This window comes from Heteronotia binoei, chromosome 8 (assembly GCF_032191835.1).
Source record: "Heteronotia binoei isolate CCM8104 ecotype False Entrance Well chromosome 8, APGP_CSIRO_Hbin_v1, whole genome shotgun sequence".
NCBI lineage: Eukaryota > Metazoa > Chordata > Lepidosauria > Squamata > Gekkonidae > Heteronotia > Heteronotia binoei.
In genome coordinates, this window is record NC_083230.1 from 60,981,603 (window position 1) to 61,008,969 (window position 27,367).

The 27,367-nt window shown below is 39.6% G+C and overlaps 1 protein-coding gene across 1 annotated transcript in view; it reads left to right on the forward strand.

Moving 5' to 3' along the window:
* Positions 1-27,367, forward strand: part of METTL25 (methyltransferase like 25) — a 72,293-nt gene that overhangs the window by 34,707 nt on the left and 10,219 nt on the right. The window contains exons 6-9 of the mRNA XM_060245142.1: positions 14,801-14,895; positions 17,919-17,948; positions 20,447-20,520; positions 24,726-24,819. Coding sequence (XP_060101125.1) covers positions 14,801-14,895; positions 17,919-17,948; positions 20,447-20,520; positions 24,726-24,819 — 293 coding nt within the window. The remainder of the gene's footprint in view (positions 1-14,800; positions 14,896-17,918; positions 17,949-20,446; positions 20,521-24,725; positions 24,820-27,367) is intronic.

Consider the following 27,367-nt stretch of genomic DNA (forward strand, 5'->3'; position numbering starts at 1 on the left):
GTCATCTAGTCCAACCCCCTGCACAATGCAGGAAACCCACAAATACCTCCCCCTAAATCCACAGGATCTTCATTGCTGTCAGATGGCCATCTAGCCTCTTGTTTAAAAACCTCCAAGGAAGGAGAGCCCACCACCTCCCGAGAAAGCCTGTTCCACTGAGGAATCGCTCTAACGGTCAGGAACTTTTTCCTAATGTTGCACCGGAAACTCATGATTTAATTTCAACCCATTGGTTCTGGTCCTACCTTCCGGTAGCGATTCAATCTTTGTATACCAATTCCACCAAGGCCTAGATGCCCTCTAGTAAGGGTGCTTGAGCATCCTTTCCATTCAGTGATGATACTATGTATCTCTACAGATGAGCTGTTTCACTGGCTGCTGTGGCTTGGTGACTATTTGGTATATTATTTAAATATGCCTTGAGATTTCAGTGCAGTGGTTGGTTTTGAGGTTCCGCTCTGCTTACCCTGCTCTCTTGAAAACCTTGAGTTCTATCAACTTCAATAACCAGGCAAAAATTCTTAAATGAATTAGCATGGAATATTGGAAAGCTGTTTTGCCAAGTAGAACAGAGTTACACGCACATGAGCCAGTTCTAATCAATTAATTTAACCTCAGTTATTTTTGAATTGTGATTCTTGCTTGGAAAGGCAGTTCAGCTGTTCACATGTAAAATGATTGTTCATTCCTTTAGAATATGTACCATATAATTCTAAAGATGCATTCAATATAATCAGTACTGTATGACTGAAAACTTGAGTTTTTCATATTTGCCCTTTCTGAGCGATGAAAATCCTTGTTCCATCTCCCATAATCTTTGCGCAAAAACCAGTCCCTTTGGTACCATGGCAACTCATGAATGCTCCAAACAAAAGATAAGAGCAGTTGATTTGCTTTCCATACTGTCTTTAAAGCTTGGGACATGTTTGCTGTGTTTGAATCAGTTCGTGTGAGATAAATTGATGCATGATTGTAAAGAAAATAACATATTTTTAACCAACATATATTCTGCAATCTTTAAAATTCATTATCTTATTAAATTTCACTGACAGTTTTGTGGCTGTTTGACAATATCCATGCTAAGTGACCAGTTCAAAATACACAGAGTTTTTATTGTAAAAATTGTTCAGAAGAAATTCAGAGTTCTGGTTTTAATCTCTGTGTGTTTCGCCTGAGACACACAATACAACAGAAGTGTTTCTTCACTGAAGAAATGAAAAGTGTTATGTTTTGGCTGCAGTCCTATGGGCATTTTCCAGGGAGTAAATCTATTGAATTCTGTGTGGTTTACTTCTGAGTATACCTGCTTTGGATTGCTCCATTATTGTATCTTGAAGAGATTCATAAACTGTACTCTAGAACCTGTACTCTAGAACCACATAGATATTTCATTCCATTGGCTAGCCAGAAATATAATTGAGTGCTGGCTTTCTAATTCACTGTAGTGTCATTAGGGATTTCTTACTGAAATTTGTATGTCAAACAGTTATATTTAAGTAACTTGTAATTATATTCAGATATCTTCATGCTGATAGATATGCTGATAACTTGTGTATGTAGGCAGTATATGCACATAAAATCATTGTGTCATTAGTTTACCCTGTACATGTTTATGGATGGGTGCTGGATTGTATTGGTTTTCAAAATCTTCAAAGAATACAACAGCATTGGAAAGCAAAAATATGTTTGAAAGACAATCAGAAACTATTATTGTGTGAAACTGTATAAAAATGGCTATTTTTCAAGTGATCATTCAGGATTAAGTGTCTTATAAGAATACATTTTCTATCTCCCCCTTGATGAAGGACAAATTTAGTGAAGCTTTGGATGGTTTCTCAGTTCTCTTCTACTGTTCCACAGTACCTTTCAGTCTTTCACTGAACATATATTGGTTCATTCCCTGAAAACATCAGCATCTTTTATAGCTGAGGCACCTTGGAAAAGATGATGATGATAATCTCGTCTCTATTGTCACTCTTGCATACAAATTGTTCAGAAGTACTTCTTTAGGTGCAATCCATTTTTCGCATTCTTTTTTATGAGAAAAATGTAGACTACAATATAATAGCTGAATAACTATTCTAGTTGGAATCAGGGGAACAACTGTGTTGCCTTGCTGCTGTAATAATTTATCAGAAAAAACATTTCTGACTATTTGTCTATCTACTGGCCCATTTTTAGAAAAACAAAAAAGGTCTTAAATATTCCAGTGAGCAAGGTGTTAAGACAGTTGCTTTTGTATTTTTACATAGCTTTTAAATAAGTAATTTATTTTTGTACAGAAGTAGGAAAAAGACATATATGCTTGTGTATGCAAGCCCTTGTGTAAACACAGCTTGTATAGTCCAGTGACTGCTCAGCTCCCAACACCATAATTGAATATTGTATTCCTCTCACTTTTCTGTAGAACTGTGCACACAGAATTTGTAGCATATATGTGATTGATTTAGCTAAAATTTCAGAATGATTTTCACCCAAGTGTAACAGCACTTAGTGCTTCTTGGTTGTAATTCCCATTTGTTATTAGTAAGACCTCTCATATGAATGAAAATAAATATACAGTTCATTTCGCACTTTCAGTTCTATCCATAGTGTTCAATATGAGATAGGCCTTAAGCTGAATTGAATTTGAAACAGTTTCATTTGCTTCAGAGTTCATCTCATTTACAGCAAGGACGTAGTTTGAAAAATGATTTTGTTTCAGCCTTGTTTAATTAAGGCATTTAAATAAATAATGGACTATGCACAGGTATATAAAATGCAACAATTGTCCTTATGCCAGACAAACTGTTCCTATAAAACATTAATAAGAATATTCAAATGGAAGATAATTCACAGTATCAGAACTGGAAACAAAACATTATAGTATATCCCCCAGCTCCCTAGAGGAAATGTTCCTGTTCATGGCTCTTGTCTGTTTGGAATAGGAATACTGGAACACTAGATAACATTCCTGTTCCGCTTCGGGGAGGAGTTTTCAGAAGAGGTAAAAATAAAAAGGATTTTTGTTTTATTCTTTTCCATTTCCTAAATTGCTCTTGGCCTTTTTTATATGTGGTCACTTAAGGGTGTCCATCACTCTCCAAAGCAATTAAAAGTAGCTCTCTACTCCTCATCTGGTGCTGCTGTAATCATTTTCTTATCCTTCACTGTAAAGCTACCATAGCAGCCTCTCTACTTTTTTCTCTTAAATGTGAAGGAAAAGGAGGCATACCTTGGCTCTGGGTGGAAAAACAGTCCAACAAACTTTCCCATCCACTTCTCTTGCTCCTTCATGCATGGACAGAAAAGGAGCATGCTATTGACTCTTCCTTACCAACCCCTGTATCAAAGCTGCTGTTTGCTTCTTCCATGAGAAACATTTAAGTAGCAGTATATTTTTTCCTTGCAGGGTCAGTTACAATTGAGGGTGGAGTGTTTGCTTTGGGAAAACAATAGAGGAAAGGTTTTCACACCTGCTCTGTAATGTTCTAATTTTTTGTACAGACTCCCCAGTGCCTAAAGCTGGGGAGATGGCAGAGATGACAAGGACCCCTTTACATCTACTTACCAGTAGCACAACACATACAGCATTTGTGGAATAGAATTTGGAATAAATTGGCCACAGCTTTTTTATTGGTTACAGCTGTAAGAAGCCATGCCACAACATGAGTGCACTGGATCTTGGCATTGACTGACACACCTGCCAGTCAATGTACTCAGTCTCATCCAGCCTATTTGCTGATGTGGGGACAATGATGGGATGGCAGTTACTGGATTCTACAATGATGGGTTGCACTAAGTGGTGACCCCTGCCACCTGGGTGTGAGGGTAACCTGTTGGCAGCCCCCAAGCTGGGCATGCCCCATAAACCATTGGCAGCCCCGATCTGGTCATGCCCCTTGAAAGCTCTCACCCCAAGATCCCTTCAGGCAAGGGTGTCAAACATGTGGTCCGAGGACTGGATCAGGCCCCCAGAGCGCTCCTATCAGTCCTGCTAGCAACTCACTGTCATCTTCTTCCTTCTCTCTCTCTTATTTCCTTCTACATCACAGCTTGCTTTGATGGGCTTGCTCAGTTGCACAGGAGCTACAGAGCAAAACCTCTATTTTCTCCATTATGGCTGACTAGGACATGAAGCAACTTATGTTCAAATGCTCACAATGCCCAGCCATTTCATGTTTTCCTCTGGGTCTTAGACTCGAAGTATTGACCATGAGATTTCTGTAATGGATGTCAATAAATCAAAAGTAGGTTTGCGAGTTACAGACAAACACCTGAACAATACCTGAACAGCATACTCAAGATTGCTACAGCACCAACATTGTTTCCAGATTTTGACGCAATACTTCAGTGCAAGAGGTGTCAGTTATCAGAAACTGTTAAATAAACAAAACATTGAAAGGGTGCTGATCTTTTAAGCATGTTTTAAGTTTTTACAAAATATTTAATTGTGTTCTTTATAAAGTTTATATCTCCACTACCTGGCATTGCATTTTATGACATATATAGCCCAGCTCAAAAAGGTCTCATTTATGTCAGATCCGGCCCTCATGAGTTTGACACCCTGCCTTAAGGGGATCCCCATACACCAGGAAAATGGGCTGATACTGCCTTAAGTTGCAACAAAGAATAAAGCAGCAATCTTTGTGAACAAAACATAACTGCAATTCCAATAATGTGATCACCCCCCCCCCAGCAAGGCCACCTACAAGCCCCAGAAAACTTCTTACCTTCCAGCACAGAACATAGGGAGGGATGGCTGGGCAGATGGTCACACACAGCAAGGTGAGGAGGCTGGCAAAGTGTGCTATATCCTCCCATGATGGTCTGCCCAATATGGCGCCCATCATAGGCCCACTGAGGAAGGGGAGGACAAGGTTTTCCTGCCACTGCTGCCTTGAAGCCTTCAAGCTGCCCGCATAGCCTCCCCACCTTGAGGGACACAGCCACTATGCCCACTCATTGCCTCGTTTGCTCTCTCCACCACACAGGACCACAAATGGGGCCCATGATGAGTTGAGTCCCCTCCCTTGCTGAGGCCCCATTATGTGACTGTTCTGACCCATGAAACCACTGTTTTGTTACCAGTAGCACCCAAGGCTCTTGAAAAAAATTAAGTAGTTCTGATAACCATTAAGTCTGCCCTGCCTTAACATAATGATTACAACTGCAGGGCTAATTTGGCTATTTCAGCATTTGAAAAGTTGCCAGGGCATGGGGAGAAGAGAGTTGAGGCCTCACAACATTTTAAAATGTCTTTAAAATAGTATCATTATCCTCATGGTGACCATGAGTATATTGACACATTTAGTTTTGTCCTCACAATGACTTGAAACCGAGGAGACTGGCTGCTCAGCCGTCTCTGAAGATTTGGCCCTTGCTTGCAAATGAATGTAAAATGTTTTTTTTAATTTTTCTCATTTCTTTTGAACTACTGTTTAAAATCAGATATTGGTTCAAAGTAAGCATGTTCAGAATCATATGAAAATCCTTTAATCTTCATGACTATTTGCCATCTGTCTTTGACACATTTTGCCAAATGTCTTGTTATGTAATAATGAGGATCTGATTTATATCTTGAGCATATGGTTTTTGCACAATAATATAGGAAACTGCACATTTAGCTTTTTACATTCTGTTAAATTTCAGAAGTGTATGCGCTATGATATCGATGGTTTGAATATCCAAAGTCCTCATGACTTTATATGTAATTCTTGATATTTGAACAATAAGTAGCCATCTTTTCTGTCAAAGCAGTTAATTAAAATGATTAATTGCATATGTTTAGTATGCAAGAACTAATGCCAAGCCTTTCTTATTTTAGGGGTGTTTTGGGGAGAGAGGAATAAATGCTAGATTTTTATGTCTTCCAAACAACTGCAAAATGTTTTAATTTCTAAACCCTGATTTATATGCATATACATTTTAAAAGTTTTTTTAATATAAGAATACTAAGCTTTATTTCAAGTAGTTTAATTTCTTGGAAATTAAACTACTTGAAATAAAAGATTATGGCTAAATGTTTTTTGGAAATTATAAACTACAGCATTTCTTGTTGGAGGAAGAATTCTTCCACCAATGGAAGTATCCTCTTTCCATCAATGAGAAGGAGTCTTCCTCGAGTGCAAGATTCCACACGCAGCAGATCAGAACCATTGCATCTGACTCAGTATTATAAGCTCTGGTTTAGACAGGCAGTAGGAGGAGATGGGAATGACATGGTAGACGCAGTAGAATGGACTGTACCTCTTTATACCACAGACAAGAAATTATTATTGCTGTTGCTGTTATTGTTGTTGTTATTTACAAATTATACCCCACTTTTTTGCGCATGTGAGAACCACCAAGATGGCTAACACTGTCCTACATTACACTACCCTTGAAAGTGGAAAACTAGCATAGCAAGCCAAAAGCTTTCTCCCAGCTATGCTAGTTTTTGTTCCTGTATTCCTCTGTGCAAGGACTTTTGCTTTACATAGAGGCATATTTCAAGACTGCTACTTACCACTTTCAGTCTGAAATGATGCAGCCCACTGTGTCACCTCATCTGTAGTTGACTGAATGGCACCTAGAAGAGCAGTTTAAATTCAGTTATCATAGTTAATTTGAGTATAAATGTTAATTGATTTATATTCTGGTTTCCAATGTCACCAGAGAAAGAGAGCGTGAGAGATGGCACACTTCATCCATAGGCAGTAACAGCTGCTTACAAGTTTTTTTAGATAGATAGATAGATAGATAGATAGATAGATAGATAGATAGATAGATAGATAGATAGATAGATAGATAGATAGATAAATTTATTGTCATTGTTCTCAAAAAAGAAAATGAGAGCAACGAAATGAGGTGCTCTTCCACAAACATACCAACACATCAACACCCACAAAAGGACATATACATAAACCATTTAAATGCATCTAAAAACACATAACCATTCATAACCCTGCATTTAGCTTAACCACGACACTTGGATAGAAGCTGCCCTTGAATTTATTTGTCTTTGCCTTCAACACTCTATATCGCCTACCTGACGGTAAAATCTCAAATAGCAAGTGGCCCGGATGTGAAGGGTCCCTTAAGATCATTTGTATCTTCCTTCTACATCCCATATCATACAGATCCACCAATGAGGGGAGAGAACATCCACAAATCTTCTATGCTCTCACCATCACTCTTTGGAGCACCCTTCTCTCTGCTTCCGTGCAGCTCCCAAACCACACGCAGAGGCAATAAGATAAAATGCTCTCAATGGAACTACGATAAAAGGCAACCAGCAGACTCCCTGACAGTTGTTGTGATCTTAAGAGTCTTAAATAGTATAGTCGTTGCTGGGCCTTTTTCTCTAGAGCTAAAGTATTTGCTCCCCATGTTAGATCCTGTTTCATAGTAATTCCCAAAAACTTCCATTCTGTCACCTGTTCTACCATAACCCCATCAATAAACAACGGCTGAATGTCCAGACTACTCTTCCTATAATCCACTATAATTTCCTTTGTCTTATTTACATTAAAAATAAGATTATTTGCTTTACTCCAGAGGGACAGCTGATGAACTTCCCTCCTATACGCAGACTCATCATTCTCAGAGATGAGCCCCACTAATGTTGTATCATCTGCATACTTAATGATTTTATTGCTCAGACTACTAGAAACACAATCAGACGTGTAAATAGTGAAAAGAAGTGGACTCAAGACACATCCCTGGGGAGTGCCAGTGTTTAAGATCTTCACGGAAGAAGTATATCCATCCATTTTAACCCTTTGTGAACGACCTGATAAAAAGTTCAAAATCCACTCACATATAGAGTCCGACAGCTTCAAATCCTTAAGCTTAAATCTATGGGGTGATATTGTATTAAAAGCAGAGCTAAAATCCACAAACAACATTCTAACATACGTCCCCCTTTTATCCAAATGCGATAAGGCAGTATAAAGGACAGTATTAACAGCATCCTCAGTAGATCTATTTTTCCTGTAAGCAAACTGATGTTCGTCGAAGGTAACAGGAAGGCAGGAAATAATATATTTTCGAACTAATTGCTCAAAACACTTCATTATCACAGAAGTCAAGGCCACTGGCCTATAGCCATTTAAAACTTTTGCTGGCGTCCTCTTTGGTATTGGGACAATAAGAGAAGCCTTCAAACAAGTGGGAACAATAGATTGTGACAAAGAACGATTGAAAATCTCAGTCCACACCCCAGCTAACTGCCCTGCACATTCCTTTACTACACAACCAGGGATATTATCGGGACCTGCAGCCTTTCTAGAATTTACTGCTTTCATTATACACCTAACATCGTGCTCCCTCACAGCAAAAGGGGCACCTTGCTCGGTCCCCAGCGGAGATGTCGCTCGTAATTCCGCTTCCTTTCGATCCACTTCGAACCGGGCATAAAAAATGTTTAACTCCTCTGCTAGCTCCTGCTTTCCATTCATGCTAGCCTTTAGTGCCTTGAAATTAGTTAACTGCTGAATCCCCTGCCAAGCTTGTCTCAAGTTATTCTGAGAAAGCCATTCTTCTATCCTGCCCTTATATGTAACTTTGGCCTGTTTAATACCCCGCTTCAAATTTGCTCTAGCCACACTGTAAAGTGAGGCATCCCCAGACTTAAAAGCCTTATATCTCCTATGCAAAAGAGACCTAACAGTGGTAGTCATCCATGGTTTTTGATTTGGATAGGTACGAATACACTTGTTTGTCGTAACAGTATCAATACAGTGGGCCATATACCCCAAGACTGTATCTGCATAACACTCTAGGTCTGGATGTTCAAAGATGTCCCAGTTCGTTCGTTCAAAACAGTCTTGAAGCTGCATAGTTGCCCCCACAGGCCAGCATCTCACTATCCTAGTTACAATTATTTTAATTGAATACCGGAAGTTTAGATTTTGTTTTGATGCGTTTTTTTCTTCTTCTTCTGTTTTTATAAGCAGCTTTGGAAGTATTTTCAGGTCCTTTACCACCCAAAAGCGCTTCAGCAACACTAGATGAAGCAACAGCAAGTTACAACCTTTTGTTGGTGAGGCAAAATTAGATTTATATCTAATATCCTACCCTGCTTTTCTCCCCAATAGGTATCCAAAGTGGTTTACCTCATTCTTTGATACCCATTCTTTGTTACCCCATTTCATCCTTACAACAACAGCTCTGACTGAAAGGGCGTCAGTAACCCAAAGTCAGCTAGCAATCTTTCACAACAGAATGGGAATTCCTGTCTGAATCTCTTTCATCTTAATTTGACATTCTAACCACTACACCACACAGGCTCAGATAGGTCAGGGAAACTATTAAACCCCTTTATTTTGTCAGAGAGGGAATATTTTTCCACCCTCCCTCCCTGTGCTGCTTGCCCTTTCTGGCTTCTCATGAGGAAACCTTAGCTTTCATTGGAAATAGTACTGGAAGGCTTTTGCAGATAATCTGGGCTAGGATGCCCTAGGTTCCTTCATTTTTGCACTGAAATGCTACTCATCATCCTAAACTGGATGGCCAAATTTCATATACCTAGCTCTATTTTTTGATGAGTTTTGCTTTCTGCAGACAACAATGCCAGTACAAAAAATGGGCCAGGATATTCCAATTTCCTTCATGTTTGGCAGTACATCTCCCATGACCATCCTGAACTGTGGTCAATTTTGAGACTTCTAGCTTCATTTTATGGTGAGTTACATGTGCCACAGATGGACTGGAAAATTATTTTATAAAAGAAGGTATTTCATTCCTCCCCCACCCCCAGTCCAGTGTTTCCTAGGGGGAAAAAATGCTGGAAATGTTATTTCTCTAAGTGTCCCTGGATTGCTGATGTTAGTGAACTACTGATGTTAAATCTACATGTATGAAAGTGTTAAAAACTTAGGTGATAAGAACAAAATTTCAGTCCAGAGGTACCTTAAAGACCTACAGAGTTTTATTTAAGGTATAAGCTTTTGTGTGCAAGCACCCTTCCTCAAATACAGATTTAGGTGATAAGAGTTATTCTCCATCCATTATAGATTTTGAGTTTGATCATTAATATAATATAAACCAACCAAGCTTGAACACAGTTTTGGTGGCTACCTCCCAGGTAGTAATCTTTATAATTAAATAGCTGATAAGCTGTTAGTGCCAGTCTTGTGAATTCAGCTATGAATGAGATATAAGTTACCCTTCACTGTTTATCTTTGGCTTGAATCCCATAGTAATCCCTGCCAATAAATGTGTGATTAATACAGAGATTTCTCGATGTGCTTGGCAGGTCCAGGGTAATTACCTCACACTGACAGCTGTATCTGATCTTCCGTCAGTTATATGTTTTTGGCAAACTTGGCACAAGTTTTATTTTTTCCTTGAGGTACTCTGTCACTTCCCAGAACTGATTAGGAAAGGAGATTCTTCCTTAATTTTTGTTTCACTTATATGAACAAAAGGACTGTAAACATTTGTGCACAGTGGAACTTTAAAGTTACAAAAAAGCAATCAAGGATGTGAGCTGAACTGAAGGTTTGGATAGCTTTGAAAGTGAGGAAGGAAAAGTGAGGGAGAGTTCCACACTCTATTTTTGTTCAGTATGGTTATATATTGTATATAAACTATGGTGGGCAGTCCTCTGACAAGATTTAAGTCAACTTGGACCTTCAAAGAATGCAAAAACATTTAAATCTGTTTTTCTTTTTTGTTAGTTTTTCTAACAAAAAGTGAACATTTTTTTCAAATTGCATATTTGTATTTCTTATTTATTTACACAAAATTGCATGATGCTTTCAGTCCAAATGAATTATTATATTTATGTGAAGTTGGGTTGCCAGCCTCCAGGTGGGTCCTGGAGATCTCCCACTTATACAACTGATCACCAGCTGGAAGAGATCAGCCAGAAAATAACTGCTTTGAAGGGCGGATTGTTAAGCTTTGTACCATGCTGAGGCCCCTTCCCAAACCTCACCCTCTCCTGGTTCCACCCCCGAAGTCTCCAGGTATTTTCCAACACAGACCAAGCAACCCTAGGGCTTTCCAAAACCTGCCTTTAGTACTAAGTAACATTATAGATAGCAGAACTGAACTTCTTCAAACCAATTAAGAATATCCCTGTTGCATTAAGCTATATCATAAATTTTAGTAATTCACTCTGAATCTTTAGCAAAGATTATAAAATATATGCCTCAAAATACAATCTAGAATGTACAGGCCTGCAGAAGTCTATTTGCAAAAGTAGGTTAGTTGCTGCTTGCAGTTTTTTTCTACCGCTGGAGAGCATGGAGGAGGAGGAGGAGTCATATCAGGCTGACCTTTTGAGTTAGTAGAAGCAGTCCTTCACAACTCAGTAGTACTTGAGAAACCTCCCATCAGTTTGTCTGAGGGGAGAAGGGTATCTCACTACGTTGTGCTTCGGAGCAAGCAAGCAAATATGTTGCCACACAAGGATGTCAGCCTTAACTTGCAAAGTCCAGACCCACAAAAACCAAACTCCTGCTGATGCTGTGGAGGAGCCTGGAAGCTGTTCTTCTCTACTTCCTTCACCAAGAAAAAGGGGGAAACAATCTTCTGCAGCTGGTGGAACTACATGCCATCTACACTTGAACAGTCACTTCTCCCAGTGCTGCAAGTTAGTGGTTCCTGTGAACTGGAGAGATTTTTCTTAAAGTAGAAAGGAAACTAGTACCATGGCACTGTTAAGTAAAATAAAGTAATCAGACATGCTTTGCTACTGTATAGTGTTCAAGTGTTTGGTAGGTTTTAGCATCAAAATATATCCATCATGAGAAGTATAGAGGTTGGGTAACATTATACTTAATATTAGTTGTTTTTTGAGGACAATAACTGGTTTTTAAGGAAGATAACTGATACTGTTATCTAAAAACAACAAGTGGGGCAGATAGAGAATCCTCTGATATTCCAACAGTCAATATTCAAACAATCATCACCTGCAGCTTGCAAATACAGAATCAGAAGTACAAAATTGGCTGATCTGTTGTCTCAAGATTGGGACAGCACTAGTGAAGTAATAGAACTGTAGCATAGGTAACGACAAGTTTCTGTTCTTCACTAAATCAAAAGTTTTTCGGGAGAAGACATTGAGAAAGAAAATGGAAGGGACAAAACTAGATATTCAAGGAGTAATTTGTTAACAATCCTGTGTCTGATTTCACCTTTAATAATAAAGTGATACATGATGAAGCTGTAGAATGCAACTTCTGTTATGGTATCCCAGAAAAAACATCTTCCCTCTCATAGGGAATTAATTACTGTTACAACTGTTACAAACATTTGTTGTATGAAGTGCTAGTGGATACTGGAGCAATAATATTCAGTTTGTACCACATTAAGTCCCTAGTTTGTTTCAGGTAGATTGTCTCTCAGAACGGCAATCATGTCATTGAACTTGAATGAAATAGATGCTATTAGGTACCCAAGCTTGTCTTTAGTTGATGATTGTGTTGAATTAGATTTTTGAACAATATGTCAAGCATTTTTATTTTCCTAATACTATAAAAGACTCTATACATTTCAGTTTGTATAAAGTGGTTTGTGGAATCCTGTGCATTGTAATGTTTGATGGTATAACTTTAATAAGTGTATCTATAGTGGTTCTTCAGTGAGCTAGAACAGTTTTTATAATTTTCTTCTAAATGCTGGTAAAAATCTATTTTAGAAGGTTTCTTGAATGTTGAATTTGAATACATCAATATATATTGAACTCACACTTAGGAACAAGCTTCATTTCCCCCAACTCCTTTGTGGCTAGCCTATTGATTCACGTTGTAATTAGCTTGTGGTAAAGGGAACAGCATATTTTTTCCTCTTTAAAAGCCAATGCAACTTCTAATCATTTTAGTAAAGCATAAATTCTTCTAGGTGCCTTGTTTTTAGAACTACAAAGAAGGATTTGTGTATAAATTGTCCTTTCCCTGTAACATATTTTTTAAAAAACATGCTTTCATTTGCATTCTTCTCTCCTAACATGAGGTATGTGGGAAAGAGGAAAGCATGCCCCCACGCACTGAAATATCTGTGGTAAGAATGAGCAGTGGACTTTACCCCTAATACCTAAAGCCTCTGGCAGTCCTTCCATAAATCTTAATGTAGTTCCTTTGTATAATTTTGTCTCTAACCCATTGCTTCTTCACATGCCTCATCCATTTTGCTTACCTTGTGGCACGAGAGAATTCATAAGTTCACTGCTTTGATTAATCAAGGGAATGTTCAAGTTGGCATATGAAATTTTACTTGATCTAATGGTTGCTGAAAGTTTGAGGGACTCAAACAGAAGCTGGCTGCTAGAACCACGCAAAGACCCTCCACCTCTTGCCTTCCTACCCTGCCAGGGCTGTCTCACCCACTAGGCAAATTAGGCATTTGCTTAGGATGTCAGCAAGGTGGGGGTGCCGAATTCAGGAACCCCAGGCAGTTGATCGGTGGGTAAAATGGTGCTGGAGGCTAGCAGCTCCTATGCTGGCCCTCCAGCGTGATCACTATCAGTGTGGGGTTGAGGGGGCAGCAGCAGCAGGAAGGATGAGTGAGCTACTGAAAGAATGGCCGCTGCCTCCTCCCCCCTTCTTTCCTGGATTGTGTGCAAAGGAAGGGGGGAGGAGGGTGGTGGCCACTCTTTTGGCACCTTGCTCGTCCTTTCCGCTGCTACTGCCCCCTCAACCCCATGCTGATAGTGATCACGCTGGAGGGCCAGCATAAGAGTTGCTAACCTCCAGCGCCGTTATACCCACCAATTAGCTGATTGATGGAGGACCTTTAAATAGCCTGGGGAGCGCAGTGCTCCACTGCCTCTTCCTGGGCATTCAAATGCTGAGGGAGGAGGAGAAGGCTCTGCCGAGGGGGGGGGTGGCAGGACGGAGTGCCGCCAAGGGGGGCGGCGAGTCTGCCTGGGGTGCCCTGTGTCCTAGGGCTGGCCCTGTGTCCTGCTCAGCGGACCAAGAGGGGAGAGAGGCAGGACCAACAGGCCGGGCTTGGAAAATACCCACCACCTCTTACTCTCCTATCCTGGTTAGTCAAGCAGGAGGGGAGAGAGAGACAGGGCCGGCAGACAAGGTCTTCCTGCTTTTGCAGCTGGCTTTGAAACTGGCTGTGAAAGCACAAGGGCTGAGTAGGAGCAGAGGACAAGAGGTGGCCTCCATGGGCTGGGTGTGCCTGTTTTTGCAGCTGACCTTGAAATCAGCTGCAAGAGCAGGAAGATCTGCCATGGCCACTTCTCGACCTCTCTTCCTGCTCTGCCAGAACAGGAGCCCTGAGTCAGGGGGGCTTGTCAGGGGACAGGCCCCCCATAGCTGTGGACTTGGTTACTGGGGATGAAAGTAAATTCATTGTCCTTTGCAGGCCATCATTCAAAACACATCAGCACTATATATATATATACACACACACATGTGAACAAAATATTGGGCCCATCAACATGCTTCATCCTGACACTGCCTCCGGCAATGTTTGATGACAGTTTAAAGGTTTGCACTTAGCTCTAAATATGTTTAAAAATACATTTTAAAAAGCAGTTATTATAGACTAATCTTTTGAAACCTCTCTATAAATGTTTACACTGTATACTGCCAATGGTGTAGCTGGTTTTAGCATCCTGTTGTGCAAGGGGTCTCATTTAGTGCTGAAATAATAACTAAGCTTGACAAATAATTTTTAAACATGAGCCCCAAGGCAAATGGTTTTAATCAGTTAAATTATCTTTTTAATACTTCTGGTGTCTGTTGTTAAGACTAAATACCATTTGAACATCTCTTGCAATGCTCTTACTGTAAACTTTTCTTAATTTTAATTTTAGTCTCTCGCTTACTCTCTTTTTTTGAAAAAAGTAACAGTGTTGTTCCTCTATTCTCTGCAGGTGAAATTCAAGGAACCTGGGGTTTTCCCATGTGCCAGTACTTAAAGGAAGATGCTTGTTTCTGTGGTCGTAATGCCAGAATGGCAGCCTGTTTGGTACAGTGGAGTTTTTTGTGTGTGTGTTTGTGTGTTTTTTTTAAAGTTCCATACTCAGAGTTCAATTCACATGTTATAGAATTAACTATTTTTGGCTTGCAAAAACAGATCTGTACAGAATGTCAATAATATATTCATGATAAATTATAAGGAAATAAATTGTAACAGAAAATGTATTGACACATTTTATGTAACCATAAGAGTAGGCACAGAAGAAAATTTAGCTGCAACTGTATTGAACTTAAAAGATAGAAAGTCTTGGCAATTGTCTATGGAAAGGAATATATGATAGCAGTGTTAGCACCATCATTGACTTTATTAGTTTTTTCCTGGGCGTTTTAACTGTGCTCAGCAAATGCAGCAGTCTTCTGGCTACAAACCCAGAACAGTCCTTCAATTCCTCTGGATATCCCACTCATGCTTCCAATGCATGGTGAAAATAGCAAATGTGCACTCAGATTTCCATTGCATTGGGTACCAATATGTTAACCATTTATTGTCTTTCCCTCCTTTCCGCTTCCCTGTATACTCATATGTGCCTTCTCATATTTGTGCAGATGCTAGCTATGAATCAGAGCATAGCCATGTCTGCCAAGTTTAATGAAGATCAGAGTATTAGAGCTGCACCACTGCTTCTGGATGCAGTGCTATCCCAATGCCAGAACACATATCTTTGCTCTAAACCAAATGCTTCTGTAATCCTTTTCTGATCCTCTTATATACCTGTTTCCCTCAGTCCTTGCCCCTTTGACTTCTTCGTTCTTTGCCTCAGCTTCCATAATCCCTTCAAGTACATTCAGACAGATTCTTGTTTTTCCTGCACCTTAGCCCCTTTCTTCAGTAGGCTAATGGTGGACTACATCTCTTTTTCTTCTCCCATCACATCACTGTACATTTTTTCTTTTGCCTGTTATTCACTAGGAGCTTACTTTTGGAAGCCGTATTTCTGTATGTTTGCCTAAGTCCTGCATAAAATTCTGGTCCCATGTAAACGAACATTCCTATACTGGCATAGATACTTCTGTGTACGTTGTGATATATTTAGCAAAAATATGGCTGAGGTTAACTTTCTAATGACCACCAGAGGCAAGTCTTGGTTCTGGGAATCAGGTTAGAAAAAAAAACCCTGAATACTGGTTTTGTGTACATTTTTCTGCCACAATTCAAGTTGCTTCTCAAGAGTAACAAAACTGAAGCAGGGTGGCCAGTCAAGTGGCTTTTTAGTGGATGAATTTGAAAAATACTAATCGACTCAACAGTTCAGTCATGTGTTAGATATAGTTATGTGTTAAAGTATCTCCATTGTAAAGGTGTTTCTGAATCTAGCAACCACCCGTATCAAATTGAGATTGAAAGTGTCTGTTATTATTGCCTTCAGCCAAAGACATTAGTAACAAATTGTTTCTGGTCTCTGTTCAGAGTCCTAATTTTGCCCTTTAAAATATTACATAATTTGTGCACAGAGTACCTAAAGGAAACATTACTCCTTTGTAAACCTGCCCATCCATTTAAGATCTTTCTTGGAGGCCGCTCTCCAAGTGCCTCTGCTTCCTGAGCAGGACTGGGGCTAGGGGTGTCCGCGCCCCTAGGCTGAGCCTCTAATTCCCGCCCCCCCCCAGTGTTTGTGATTGCACGTGCAAAGTGTGCACCCAGATGATGTCACAATGACCTCCCTGCTGCGCCCCCCCCCCACCAGACTCTTCCAAAGCATCGGAAGGCTTTGGAAGAGGGGGGACGGGCACGGACTCGGACTCTTCCAAAGCCTCCCAAGCCTTGGGAAGCTTTGGAAGAGTCAGGGAGGCAGGCATACGCCAAGCCAGTTGGCTTGGACTCTTCTGAAGCCTCCCAAGCCTCGGGAAGCTTCAGAAGAGTTGGGGGGGGGAGGCGAGTGCGGGGAGGCGGCAGTGAGAGCAGGGAGCAGTGGCAGACACAGGCGGCTGCAGGCAGGGGAGGCAGTGGGTGCAGGGAGAGGGAGTACCTCATGGCCTGCTCCCATGCGCTGGACTTGTTCCTGAGTGAGGAAGCTGGTAACATAGACTAAGGCAGCGGCAAGCACAGGGAGCGGCGGCGGGCACAGGAGGCGGCAGCTGCAGGCAGAGGAGGCAGTGGGTGCGGGGAGAGGGAGCGCCTCATGGCCCTGTTCCTGAGTGAGGAAGCTGGTAACATAGACTAAGAGTTTCTCTGTAGTTAAATCACAACTATGGAATTCTCTACCTCTTGAGGTACACCAGATGCTTCTCTTTCTTTGTTGAGGCAACAGGTAAAAACCCAGTTGATTCATATAGTTTTTGATTGTGTTGTTGGTAATGATTTTGGTTATGATTTACGTTGTAGTTTATTGTTTCCTTTTGAATTTTACCTCCTCAAGTTCTGGCATATAAAATTGCTGGAATTTGCTGCTGCCTTGGTTTTAATGCCTCAGTTTCTTGGTTTTAAATAATTTATTTTATGTGTAATACCTTAATTGTGAGGGAAGCCACTTTGAAAACTGGGGAAAGCCATACAGAAATGTTTTAAATAAATAAGTCTATATTTGCCTCAAGAATGACAAAATGAAAAAAAGTTAGGTTTTAGATTACGTTGCGTATGCTAGAGACATTGGGGGGACCTCCTTTTTATTGAAGTTATGTTAAAATGTGGCAGTGTTGGTCATTTGTTTTGCAGGAAGTTATACTTTTTACATTCTTGGCTTTTTCTTTTTTACACTTATCCTCCCCCCCTTCTTCTTTATTCAGTAGGAACTAGAAAATTCATTGAAATCTGAACATTTATTGTATTGTGGATCAGATTTTTAAAAAATGTACAGCTTCATATAATCTCAGATATTTATAAAAATAAGTATGTATATGTTTCATTATAATTTTAACATACCGTTAAAAAAGTGATGAGAATGCTTTCAGCCAACAGTTCTAATTTTTATCATGTTATCTGTTAGTATGCTATTTTCTTCTGTGTAGCCTGTTTATTGAATGTTCAGCTACAGGAGTAAACACACCAGTGATTTTTTTTTTTAATCTTTAAAGGCTCTGGAACGAGTTGCAGTTGGCCAAGTGGTGAGTAATGTTGTTTATTTAACCCATCTAATGACAAAGCTATTTTCTGTCTCTGAATACTTTGAATGCATGACCTTACATTGAACTTGTCGTTTGCTGAAATCAAAGAGTTAGCAAATAGCAAAACTTGAATTGGAGGCAGATTAATATTCTACTTTACCACCATGAAATTGCACCTTTATTGCCTGGTCTTCATGGACCAATGATAAAGCATAATTTTCTTCAGTTAATAAAGAATGATGGAAATAGAAACACATTAAAAGTACTCTAGATTTTTGAGGTTCAGTCTTCCATCTATGTAATTCATTATTTTAGGTTCATTTTAAGTCAAGAGGAATTCTTCAAGACTAGTGAATAAGTGGACTGAGGATTTCAGTCTTTCTGTAAGGTGATTTCTTTTGTGTTGCTTCATGCAAATTTAAAATTAAAAAATTGACCACCAACTACTAAAAAAATGACACAATGGTGCTCACACCTGGTGACACCCTGCTTGAATTTCTGTTTCTGTGGCAATCTTATCACTGTTTGCTCATTCTAATATAGGTCTTTCCAAGTAGATTACTGAATTCCACTTAGGATTCTTGAATCTGATGCATGTCTTTGTAAATTATGCATGTCAAGATAGTAATGAAACAGTTTTTTCAGCCACAGATGTCTGGAAAAGGAATTCATATTTTCATGAAAATCATTAGGTAGTCAGTGACTCGCATATTATTAATCTGATCAATTAATTGTGCTATTTAGTCATGTACAAGGTGCACAGCCATATGAGGAAATGTGCAAGTTCAGGATTACACATAAAATTGTCTAATATTGAATGAGACCACTGATATATCATGGTCACTGATGTGTACTCTGACTGACAGTGGCTCTCCAATGGGTCTCAAATGGAGCCTTATACATCACCACCTCTAGATGCTTTTACCTGGAGATGCCTACTTGGAACCTGCTGCACACCAAGCAGATGCTCTACCACTGAGGCATGGCCCAACCCCAAAGTACTAATACACCTCGACAGCAGCTGCTTCAAAAAGTGCAGGTTGTGGAACTGAATGCCAGCTCCCTGCATAGATAGTGTTTCTTTTCATAGCCAAGTCATGTGGTTGAATTTGGAGGTATAAACTGATTCTTTGTGGCCTGTTGTGGTAAGTTTTAATGATTTTTTTCCCTTTAATAGGCTATCTCACAAAGTTGGTGTCTTATTGCTGTTGAGGATCTGGCTGACCTTTCCAAGCAACATAAAGTTTATAAATGTTAAATTAATGTTCTTCTCTCCCTTGAGTTTTTTACAATTATGTAGCTACCTATAGTTTCTCATGATGTATTGCTACACATTCAGATTTTTCTTAAGAATTATTTTTGAGATAAAAGTTTGAGTCAAATGGCACCTTCAAATGTATAAAGTTTTATTCTGGGTATAAACTTTTGTGTGCACATACACTTTTTCAGATACCAGGTCTTCTTCAGATATCTGGTCTTAAAGGTGCCACTGGACTCAAACTTTGTTCTGCTGCTTCAGACCAACATTGCTACCCACCTGAATCTATCTTATTACTGAGATGTTATTTCTGTTTAAAGCCTTATATTGAAAGGACATAAAACCAGAAATTACATCATACAATTTAACTTCCTGTCATTTAACCAGAACACACTGGTAAGATTCAGACAGCTTCCTAACCTAGTCTAATGAACAATCAGCAATAATTTCCCCTCTTAATGTGAGTTATACATAGCTAACAATATAAAAATATGAATGTATTGCAAAGATTTGCTTTGATTTATTGTAAATGCTTGCTTCTGACAGCACTCTCAGTATTCTTTATTTTTAAATCCCTGTCTCAGTTCTTTCTGTGGATACTTTAAATCATTCCTTCATAATTTATCTCTTTTGGTGTGTTTGGCACACCAGATTTACAGACTTGTGTACTCCTGCTGTAAACCCACTGGCCTCTGTGGAGTTTACACAGGAATGAATTTGGCCCTACATTTTAAAGAAGCAAACATTATTTTTCTTCTTATGTAAACATAGATCATTCGTAAAGGTATGTAGTTCAACACATGCACAGTTTTTAGAAATCTAGTGCTTTCTGTATACATCAGGGAAGGAAAATGAAATTGTTGGATGGAAAGGAGCACATATAACACTTGTGGAATATTTTCTTTGTCTTTAAAGAAAGAGATTGAACTCTATTGGGTACATTTCTGCAATAAAGCCAGCATAACAAATAGCATAATTTAGCCTATGGGGCTTTTCTTTTTCCTCTAACTCTCTTCTCGCTTCCATTCAGTGTTTGCAGTTTCCTGTGTTTATTTTTTCCAACAATTATGGTTACATCGTTGTATGTCTAAAGAACATTGCTTTAACTTGGGAACAAGAGAATTATTACTAACACAGAATGAATACAAACCAGTAATTAGTTGAAAGCTGCCAACTATTTTTCACTGTTGTAGTATCTGGTTCCAACTTCAACTTCCTGCTGTTCTTTGATTCCTTGCAGCTGCCTACAGAATCATTGTTTTATCGAGCTGTTCTACAGGTTATTATAGAAGAATTTTATGGAGTCAACAGAAGGTAGGAGGCTGTGATTTCACATATCATTCCTGAAAAGCCACTTCTGTTTCTGTTAGAGAGCAATACTAAGCAGGTCTGCTTGGAATTTAGTCTCATTTAATTGGGCTTACTCCACAGAAAATATCCTTAGGATTTGCAGCCTAAATCTTGTTTTGTAGTGATGCTACCTTAATAGAAACAGTGTGTGGAAAGAGGAGCAACAGTAGTCAGAAGAAAACTTTAAGGATCTCTGTAAACCAATATGAGTGTGGAATAACAAAACTGCATCATCTGCATAGAACAGAATAGGAATACTATGGTTTGCTAGACAAGGAGGATGACAGGATTGATCAAAATGGCTTGACAGATCATTTAAGTATAAATTAAATAGATATGGAGTCAGCAGGCAGCCTTGTCTTGACACCATGTTTAAGGATGACTGGGTCAGATAGCTCATTTCCCCGTCCACAACTTACGTGATCAGTAGCATCAGAATGCAAACAATATATTAACCATAAAAACCTTGTATCAATTGAGGTACCTCGCAGATTCGAAGGTACCTTGCAGCAAAATCTAAAACTCCCTTTGGGTCCATAAACACTACATCTGAAAAATGTATATTTTTCTGTCAAGTAGGCTAAAAGAAGACAATGATCCAGGGCTGAGCTACCTTGCCTGAAGCCCATCCTAAAATATTCTGTTGCTTTAGCCACTCCACAAGAATCTTCAAAAATTAGGAGAATACAGTCCTGACCTGGATAGTCCAGGCAAGCTTGATCACATCAGACCTTGGAAGCTAAGCAGGGATGACCCTGGCAAGTATGTGTATGGGAGACCTTCAAGAAATACCAGGGCCAGAATGCAGAGGAGGGCAAGCAAGCCTGAAATGTCCAAGCCTCACTAGGGGGTGCCAAAAGTCAGCTATGACTTCCAGGCACTCACAGATACTCACCAAATAAATAAATAAAATTAGGAGAATACAGTTTGCCTTAACATAACAATAAACTGATTGGCTGACAGCATCCAGGGTCAGCTTGGGAACCCTTTTTAAAAACTAGTACAATTATTGTGTGCCTCCATGATTTTGGGATAACCAAAATCTGGTTGTATCCAAGTAAACAACGGAGCTAGAGTTTTTGCCCACCAACACAAATTAATGTTTAGTGACTCATTTGGAATAAGATCAATACTAGGGGGCTTTCCCTGAGCAAAGAGTAACTATTAAATCATCTATTTCCAGGGAAATAATAGCTGACCAGTTTGGTAAACAATCATTTTTAACCAATGGTGTAATGAAAAAAATTTTTTTTGTTAGTGGAAAGCAGGTTCTTAAAATATGCTTCCAAGATCTGTGGGGAAATGTACAAAGGAATATAAATGATTTTTGAGACCCTGTTTTATAATAGGCCAGAATGCTGAGCTGTCATTAGAATTGGCAGCTGCTATTTGTTGGATCCATGCATTATGCAGTTCTTCAGTTTTCCATAATCTGGTCAGTTTCTTATAATATTTCTTAAGAGCCAAAAAATCTGATTCAAAATAACATTCAGTGAATTATATGGTGTTTTTTCTGTACAAAGCTTAGGAAGCAGAGTCCTTCATTCTTGAAAATGGTATGTGTAATAGTGCTTGAAAAGCAGCTGAAATCAAGCAAAACCATGAATGATGATATCTATTGTGACTAAGTATTTTATTTATTTATTTATTTATTTGATTTTTTTTTAGCCTGCCCTTCCCAAAGAACAGGCTCAGAGTGGGTTGCATCATAAAAACAATCAACAGCAAAAAACCCAATTTAAAATAGATAAAATCTAAAATTACAGAGTAATAATAGGTACTAAAATGGCAAACTGCCTCACAGACATGGCCCGTTGTCCAGGTCCAGCAGGTCTTATAGCACTGGGATGGAATGAAGGGGGGAGGCCGGTAACAAGTGACGTCCACTGCCTCAGCTGAAAGCCTGCCAAAAGAGCTCTGTTTTACACGCTCTGTGGAATTGAAACAGATCCCGCAGGGCCTGGATCTCCTGGGGGAGCTCATTCTACCTGGCCCTCATCAAGCCCATATGGATGTCCCTGGGGCTGGGTATCATCTGAAGTTCTTGGGTTGCTGATCATAAAGATCTACGGGGCTCATCCAGGGAGAAGCGGTCACGTGGGTATTCTGGCCACTGGCCGTATAAGGCTTTAAATGTAACTACCAACACTTTGAACTGGATCCAGTACTCAGTGGGTAGCCAGTGCAGTTCATGCAGCACAGAATAGATCCATGCCCATATAGGTGACAATGTCAACATCTGCACAGCATTCTGCACCAGCTGGAGTTTCCAGAGGAGGGTCAAGGGCAGCCCCACATAGAGAGAGTTACAATAATCTAGCCTGGAAGTGACCATCGCATGGGTCACTGTGGACAGGTCATGGGGGGCAAGATACGGAACCAACTGTCTGACCCACCTTAGATGGAAGAAGGCCGATCTGGCAGTGGTGGTAACCTGGGCCTCCATAGTCAGAGAGGCATCCAGAAATACCCCCAAGCTCTTCACCCTCAACGTGGGCTTCAATGGAGCGCCATCAAAGGATGGGAGCCTGATCTCTGATCCCAGCCCACTGTAACCTAGGCACAGAACCTCCGTCTTCGATGGATTCAATTTCAGCCAGCTCTGTTACAACCAACCGGCCACGGCTTGCAATGTCCTACCCAGTTCCTTTGGGGCCGAATCCAGGCAGCCATTCATCAGCAGATAGAGCTGGGTGTCATCTTCATATAAATGATAACAGCAGTTAATGTATTTCTTTGCAATAGTAAGATACGTCATTATTGTTCGTTTGTTGTAAACAAAGAATTATGTTGGAGAGAAAGAGACTTAGACAAAATCACCAAAGTATTTCATGTCTGAGGTAGACTTGGCACAGACCTCTGCTAGATCTACCAATCCTCAGCTCTTTCTATTCACTTTAATTCAGATACAAATGCACCCAAGTATATATGACATTTGTGTAATCTAAGCTATACATTTTCTCTGGCTACCGGTCTCTGTTAAGAGCCCCGTGGCGCAGTGTGGTAAAGCTGCAGTACTGCAGTCCTAAGCTCTGCTCATGACCTGAGTTCGATCCCGGCAGAAACTGGTTTCAGGTGGCCGGCTCAGGTTGACTCAACCTTCCTTCCAAGGTCAGTAAAATGAGTACCCACCTTGCTGGGGGGAAAGTGTAGATGACTGGGGAAGGCAGTGGCAAACCACCCCATAAAAAGTCTGCTGTGAAAACGTTGTGAGAGCAACGTCATTCCAGAGTTGGAAACAACTGATGCTTGCACAGGGGACTACCTTTACCTTTTTACCCGTCTCTGTAGGGCCTCCTCTCACAAGCATTCAGCTTGTGAGAGGAGGCCCTCAGCTAAAACAGGATATCTTCCTGTCCAGATTGAGAACTAGGTACACTCCTACTGCGCAGATTAATTCCAGAAAGTAATGCTGGAAATCCTGCACTTTGGTATCTGTTCTTCATCAGCTTCTAGTTTGTGAAAACAATTCAAAGTTTGACCTTTTGAAGCCCTGAACATTATGTGACCCTGGTATCTGAAGGACTATCATGTTCCATGTGAGCTTGCTCCCTAGTCAAGATAATGATTGGAGTTCCTTTTCCAGGTGGTTTTTTTGGCTTTGTCAGTTAGATGACATTTACTTTGAAACAGGGCATTCCTCTCTGGCAGTCTTCTTATCTCCCTAAGCCCCTGGTACCTATGCTTCCTTCCATGTTCACCCTGTGCTGCAGTTCTTCCTAGTTTTAGTTTAATTACTGTTTCAATTGCTACTGCTTTTCATTGCTGTTTATGTTTCTATATTGGCTTTTTTGTCTTGAAAGCTGTCTAAGATGTTACTTAGCAGAAATGTGATATATAAACTTGATAATTTGAAAAATGGTAATTGGAAAGAGCATTTATAGATGTACAACTTTTTCAAAACACATCAGCGTATTATTTGATCATATATTTTCAAAATGCAAATATAATATTTAGGTAAAACATGTCTACTATGTTTTCAGCTTTGGGTGTTTATTGTGTGTATCTTATTTGATTTGTGCTAAAACATAATGAAATAATTTATAAATGTTAAGTAAAAGTTATCTTATGGCCTCAACTTGTCACTAATGTCTTTTGGAAGATATGTGTTCTGTGAGCTGTTAATATTTTTAGTCATTTACTATAACAAGATTTATTTATTGTTTCAGTGACCGAAATATTGGAAAAGTATTTTCTAAATCATCTTCGTTCCTTGATTATGTTAGAAAATCCTTAAAAAAGCTTGAACTTGATGAGTTAAAGGTATGTAGCTGATTGCTCAACATATATTGATCCATATAACTCATATTTGTAAACTACACATACATTTGAACGGATTATTTGCTAATGGAGCTCTGTTGCTGAAACAAGAAAATTTCAACAATATCCAGAGATTTTCCAGTAATAATTTAAGAAAAACCCATCCAAAATAACTGATCCTTACAAGACTCTTAACAAGGCCAGAATTTAAGAGATATGACAATATCAGGTGCTGTTCCATAATGAGAGAGCAGCTACTGAAAATTGTCTGATTTCTGATTTATTCTACTTGGACTACCCTTGATAGTGGGACAGTTGTAAAGGTTTGATGGCCAAATGTAAGACAACACATGAGATCATACTAAGAGAGGTTGCACTTTAGATATGCAGACCACAAGTTATAGAAACCTTGAACTGAATCCAGAAGCAGACCTGTAACCAGTTCAGTGTAATAGATATAAAAGTGTAAGAATACAACAGGGGGTCTGAAAACAAACCAAGCCTTTTTTACATGCTCAGGCATTGACAATTTCAGACCATTAACAACAAGATCACTCCCCTACTAAAGGCAACTGGTTTTGCATCTCCAATATAAACTATGTCCTAAAAGATAAAAAGAAAAATCGAAATCATCAGAGTACAATGGATGTAATCCCTGTCCTCTTCTTAAATCAGTGTAATAAAATGGATGGGTCCACAGATGCCAAAGGCCATTGACTGACCTAAGAAAATTGACAGGATAGGACCTTGTCCATCTGTGTTCTGAGATCCTTGTTAGGTGTGACTAATGCTATCACCATCCCTTAATCAGGCTTAAAGCCAGAATGAAAAAGGTCCAAGGGAGATGGTATACCTTGAGTTGTTCTGCCACTATCCAGTTCATGACCTTGCCGTACAATTATAGGTTTAATTTCAATGTGTAACTGGCCAAATCATCCTTTACAAGGGAAAGCTTTTTAAATAAAGGTTTTATTATCACAAACTTGAGTTTAGGGAAATTCCCCTGCCAAGATACTGACAATCCCAATGTAGCCTGGAAGTGAACGAATCTGTTTTTCGATTTAAGGGCTCACAGTACCGCAAACCATATCTACATCAGTCTAGAGAAAGCAGTCATAACCTGTCCAAACAATACTGGCAACAGTAAGCGCCCAATACCTGAAACACTGAACCAGGACAAATCAGCAGTTAATGTAGCTAAAGCATCACAATGACGATCAGAATTCTTGTCATCATCCAGTGTTTTGCATCTACATCTTTACTGACCTCAAACCACCCTGAACAATTTTGCTGGATGAGACTCTGCTGATGTGGTGAAGAAAACTTTCTCCTCTGCCACTTTCATCACTGCCTCTTTATAGACCTGCAGGTGGGCTGTACAACATGCTCTGTCTGATTCAGCACAGTTTGTCTCTCATTGGCATGTTGTACCTCTGAATTACCAGTTGTGAAGGGAAACCAACAATAGGGTAGCGCCTCTATGCTCTGATTACATATTCCTGTGCAAACTGGAGTTTAAAAAGGCAGTTTGTAGCAGTTCACAATCTGATCTACTAGTATGTTTGACCTAACATGCCAATTTTACTATGATCTCTGGGAATCTAACTCCTTGCTTTAATCTAATTTTATTTCTTTTTGATTGATCTGATCTCATCTCTTGTTTGCAGAATAGGTAATGTGTATCTTTTGTTAGATTAATTTGCATTTTATCATTGGAAAGAGATTCTTTTTAAAATACAGGGCTTTTTTTGAGCAGGAATACACAGAAACGCAGTTCCGGCTGGCTTGGTAGCAGGGTGTGTGGCTTGATATACAAATGAGTTCCTGTTGGGCTTTTACTACCAAAAAACCCCTTGGGAAACAATGATGATGTCAGTGGGTGTGGTCTAATATGCAAATTAGTTCCTGCTGGGCTTTTTCTACAAAGAAAGCCCTGTTTAAATGTAATAATCCAGCATAGATTTGCATTATAAAACAGAACCAGGTTTTCACAATTTCCAAGTATACTTGGTATGCTAGATATCATGACACTGTGTAAGCATCCTTAAATGTTGCGCTGTTTAATGGTGTGAACACATAATTAGCACTGTTGCCTTCATTAGGTAAATTTATTTATTTATTTCTGTTAATTTATAGCTTTCCCTTTCCCGTAATGGGATCAGGGCGGGTTCCAGCACAATAAAACAATCAAACCAACAGTAAAACAGCCAACAAATAAATAGTAGAGCAATCAAACAATTAAAACAGATTAAAATTTAAACTTGTTAAGCCATTAGCTCAGGGTAGATTTAGATTTAGAGAGGCATGGAATGGTGTGGACACATCATTTAAGTGCAATTTTAGGTGTCCAAAGATGTCAACTGCATTGGCCCGATTTAAAAAGCAGTGCTGGGAGGCCAGTTTGATGGTATAATAAGATAAGATAAGGACATCCGCCTGCCTCAGCCATAGGCCTGGCGGAACAGCTCTGTCTTACAGGCCCTCCGGAATGCTAACAGATCCAGCACAGCCTGAACCTCTATAGGGAGCTGGTTCCACCAGGGTGGGGCCA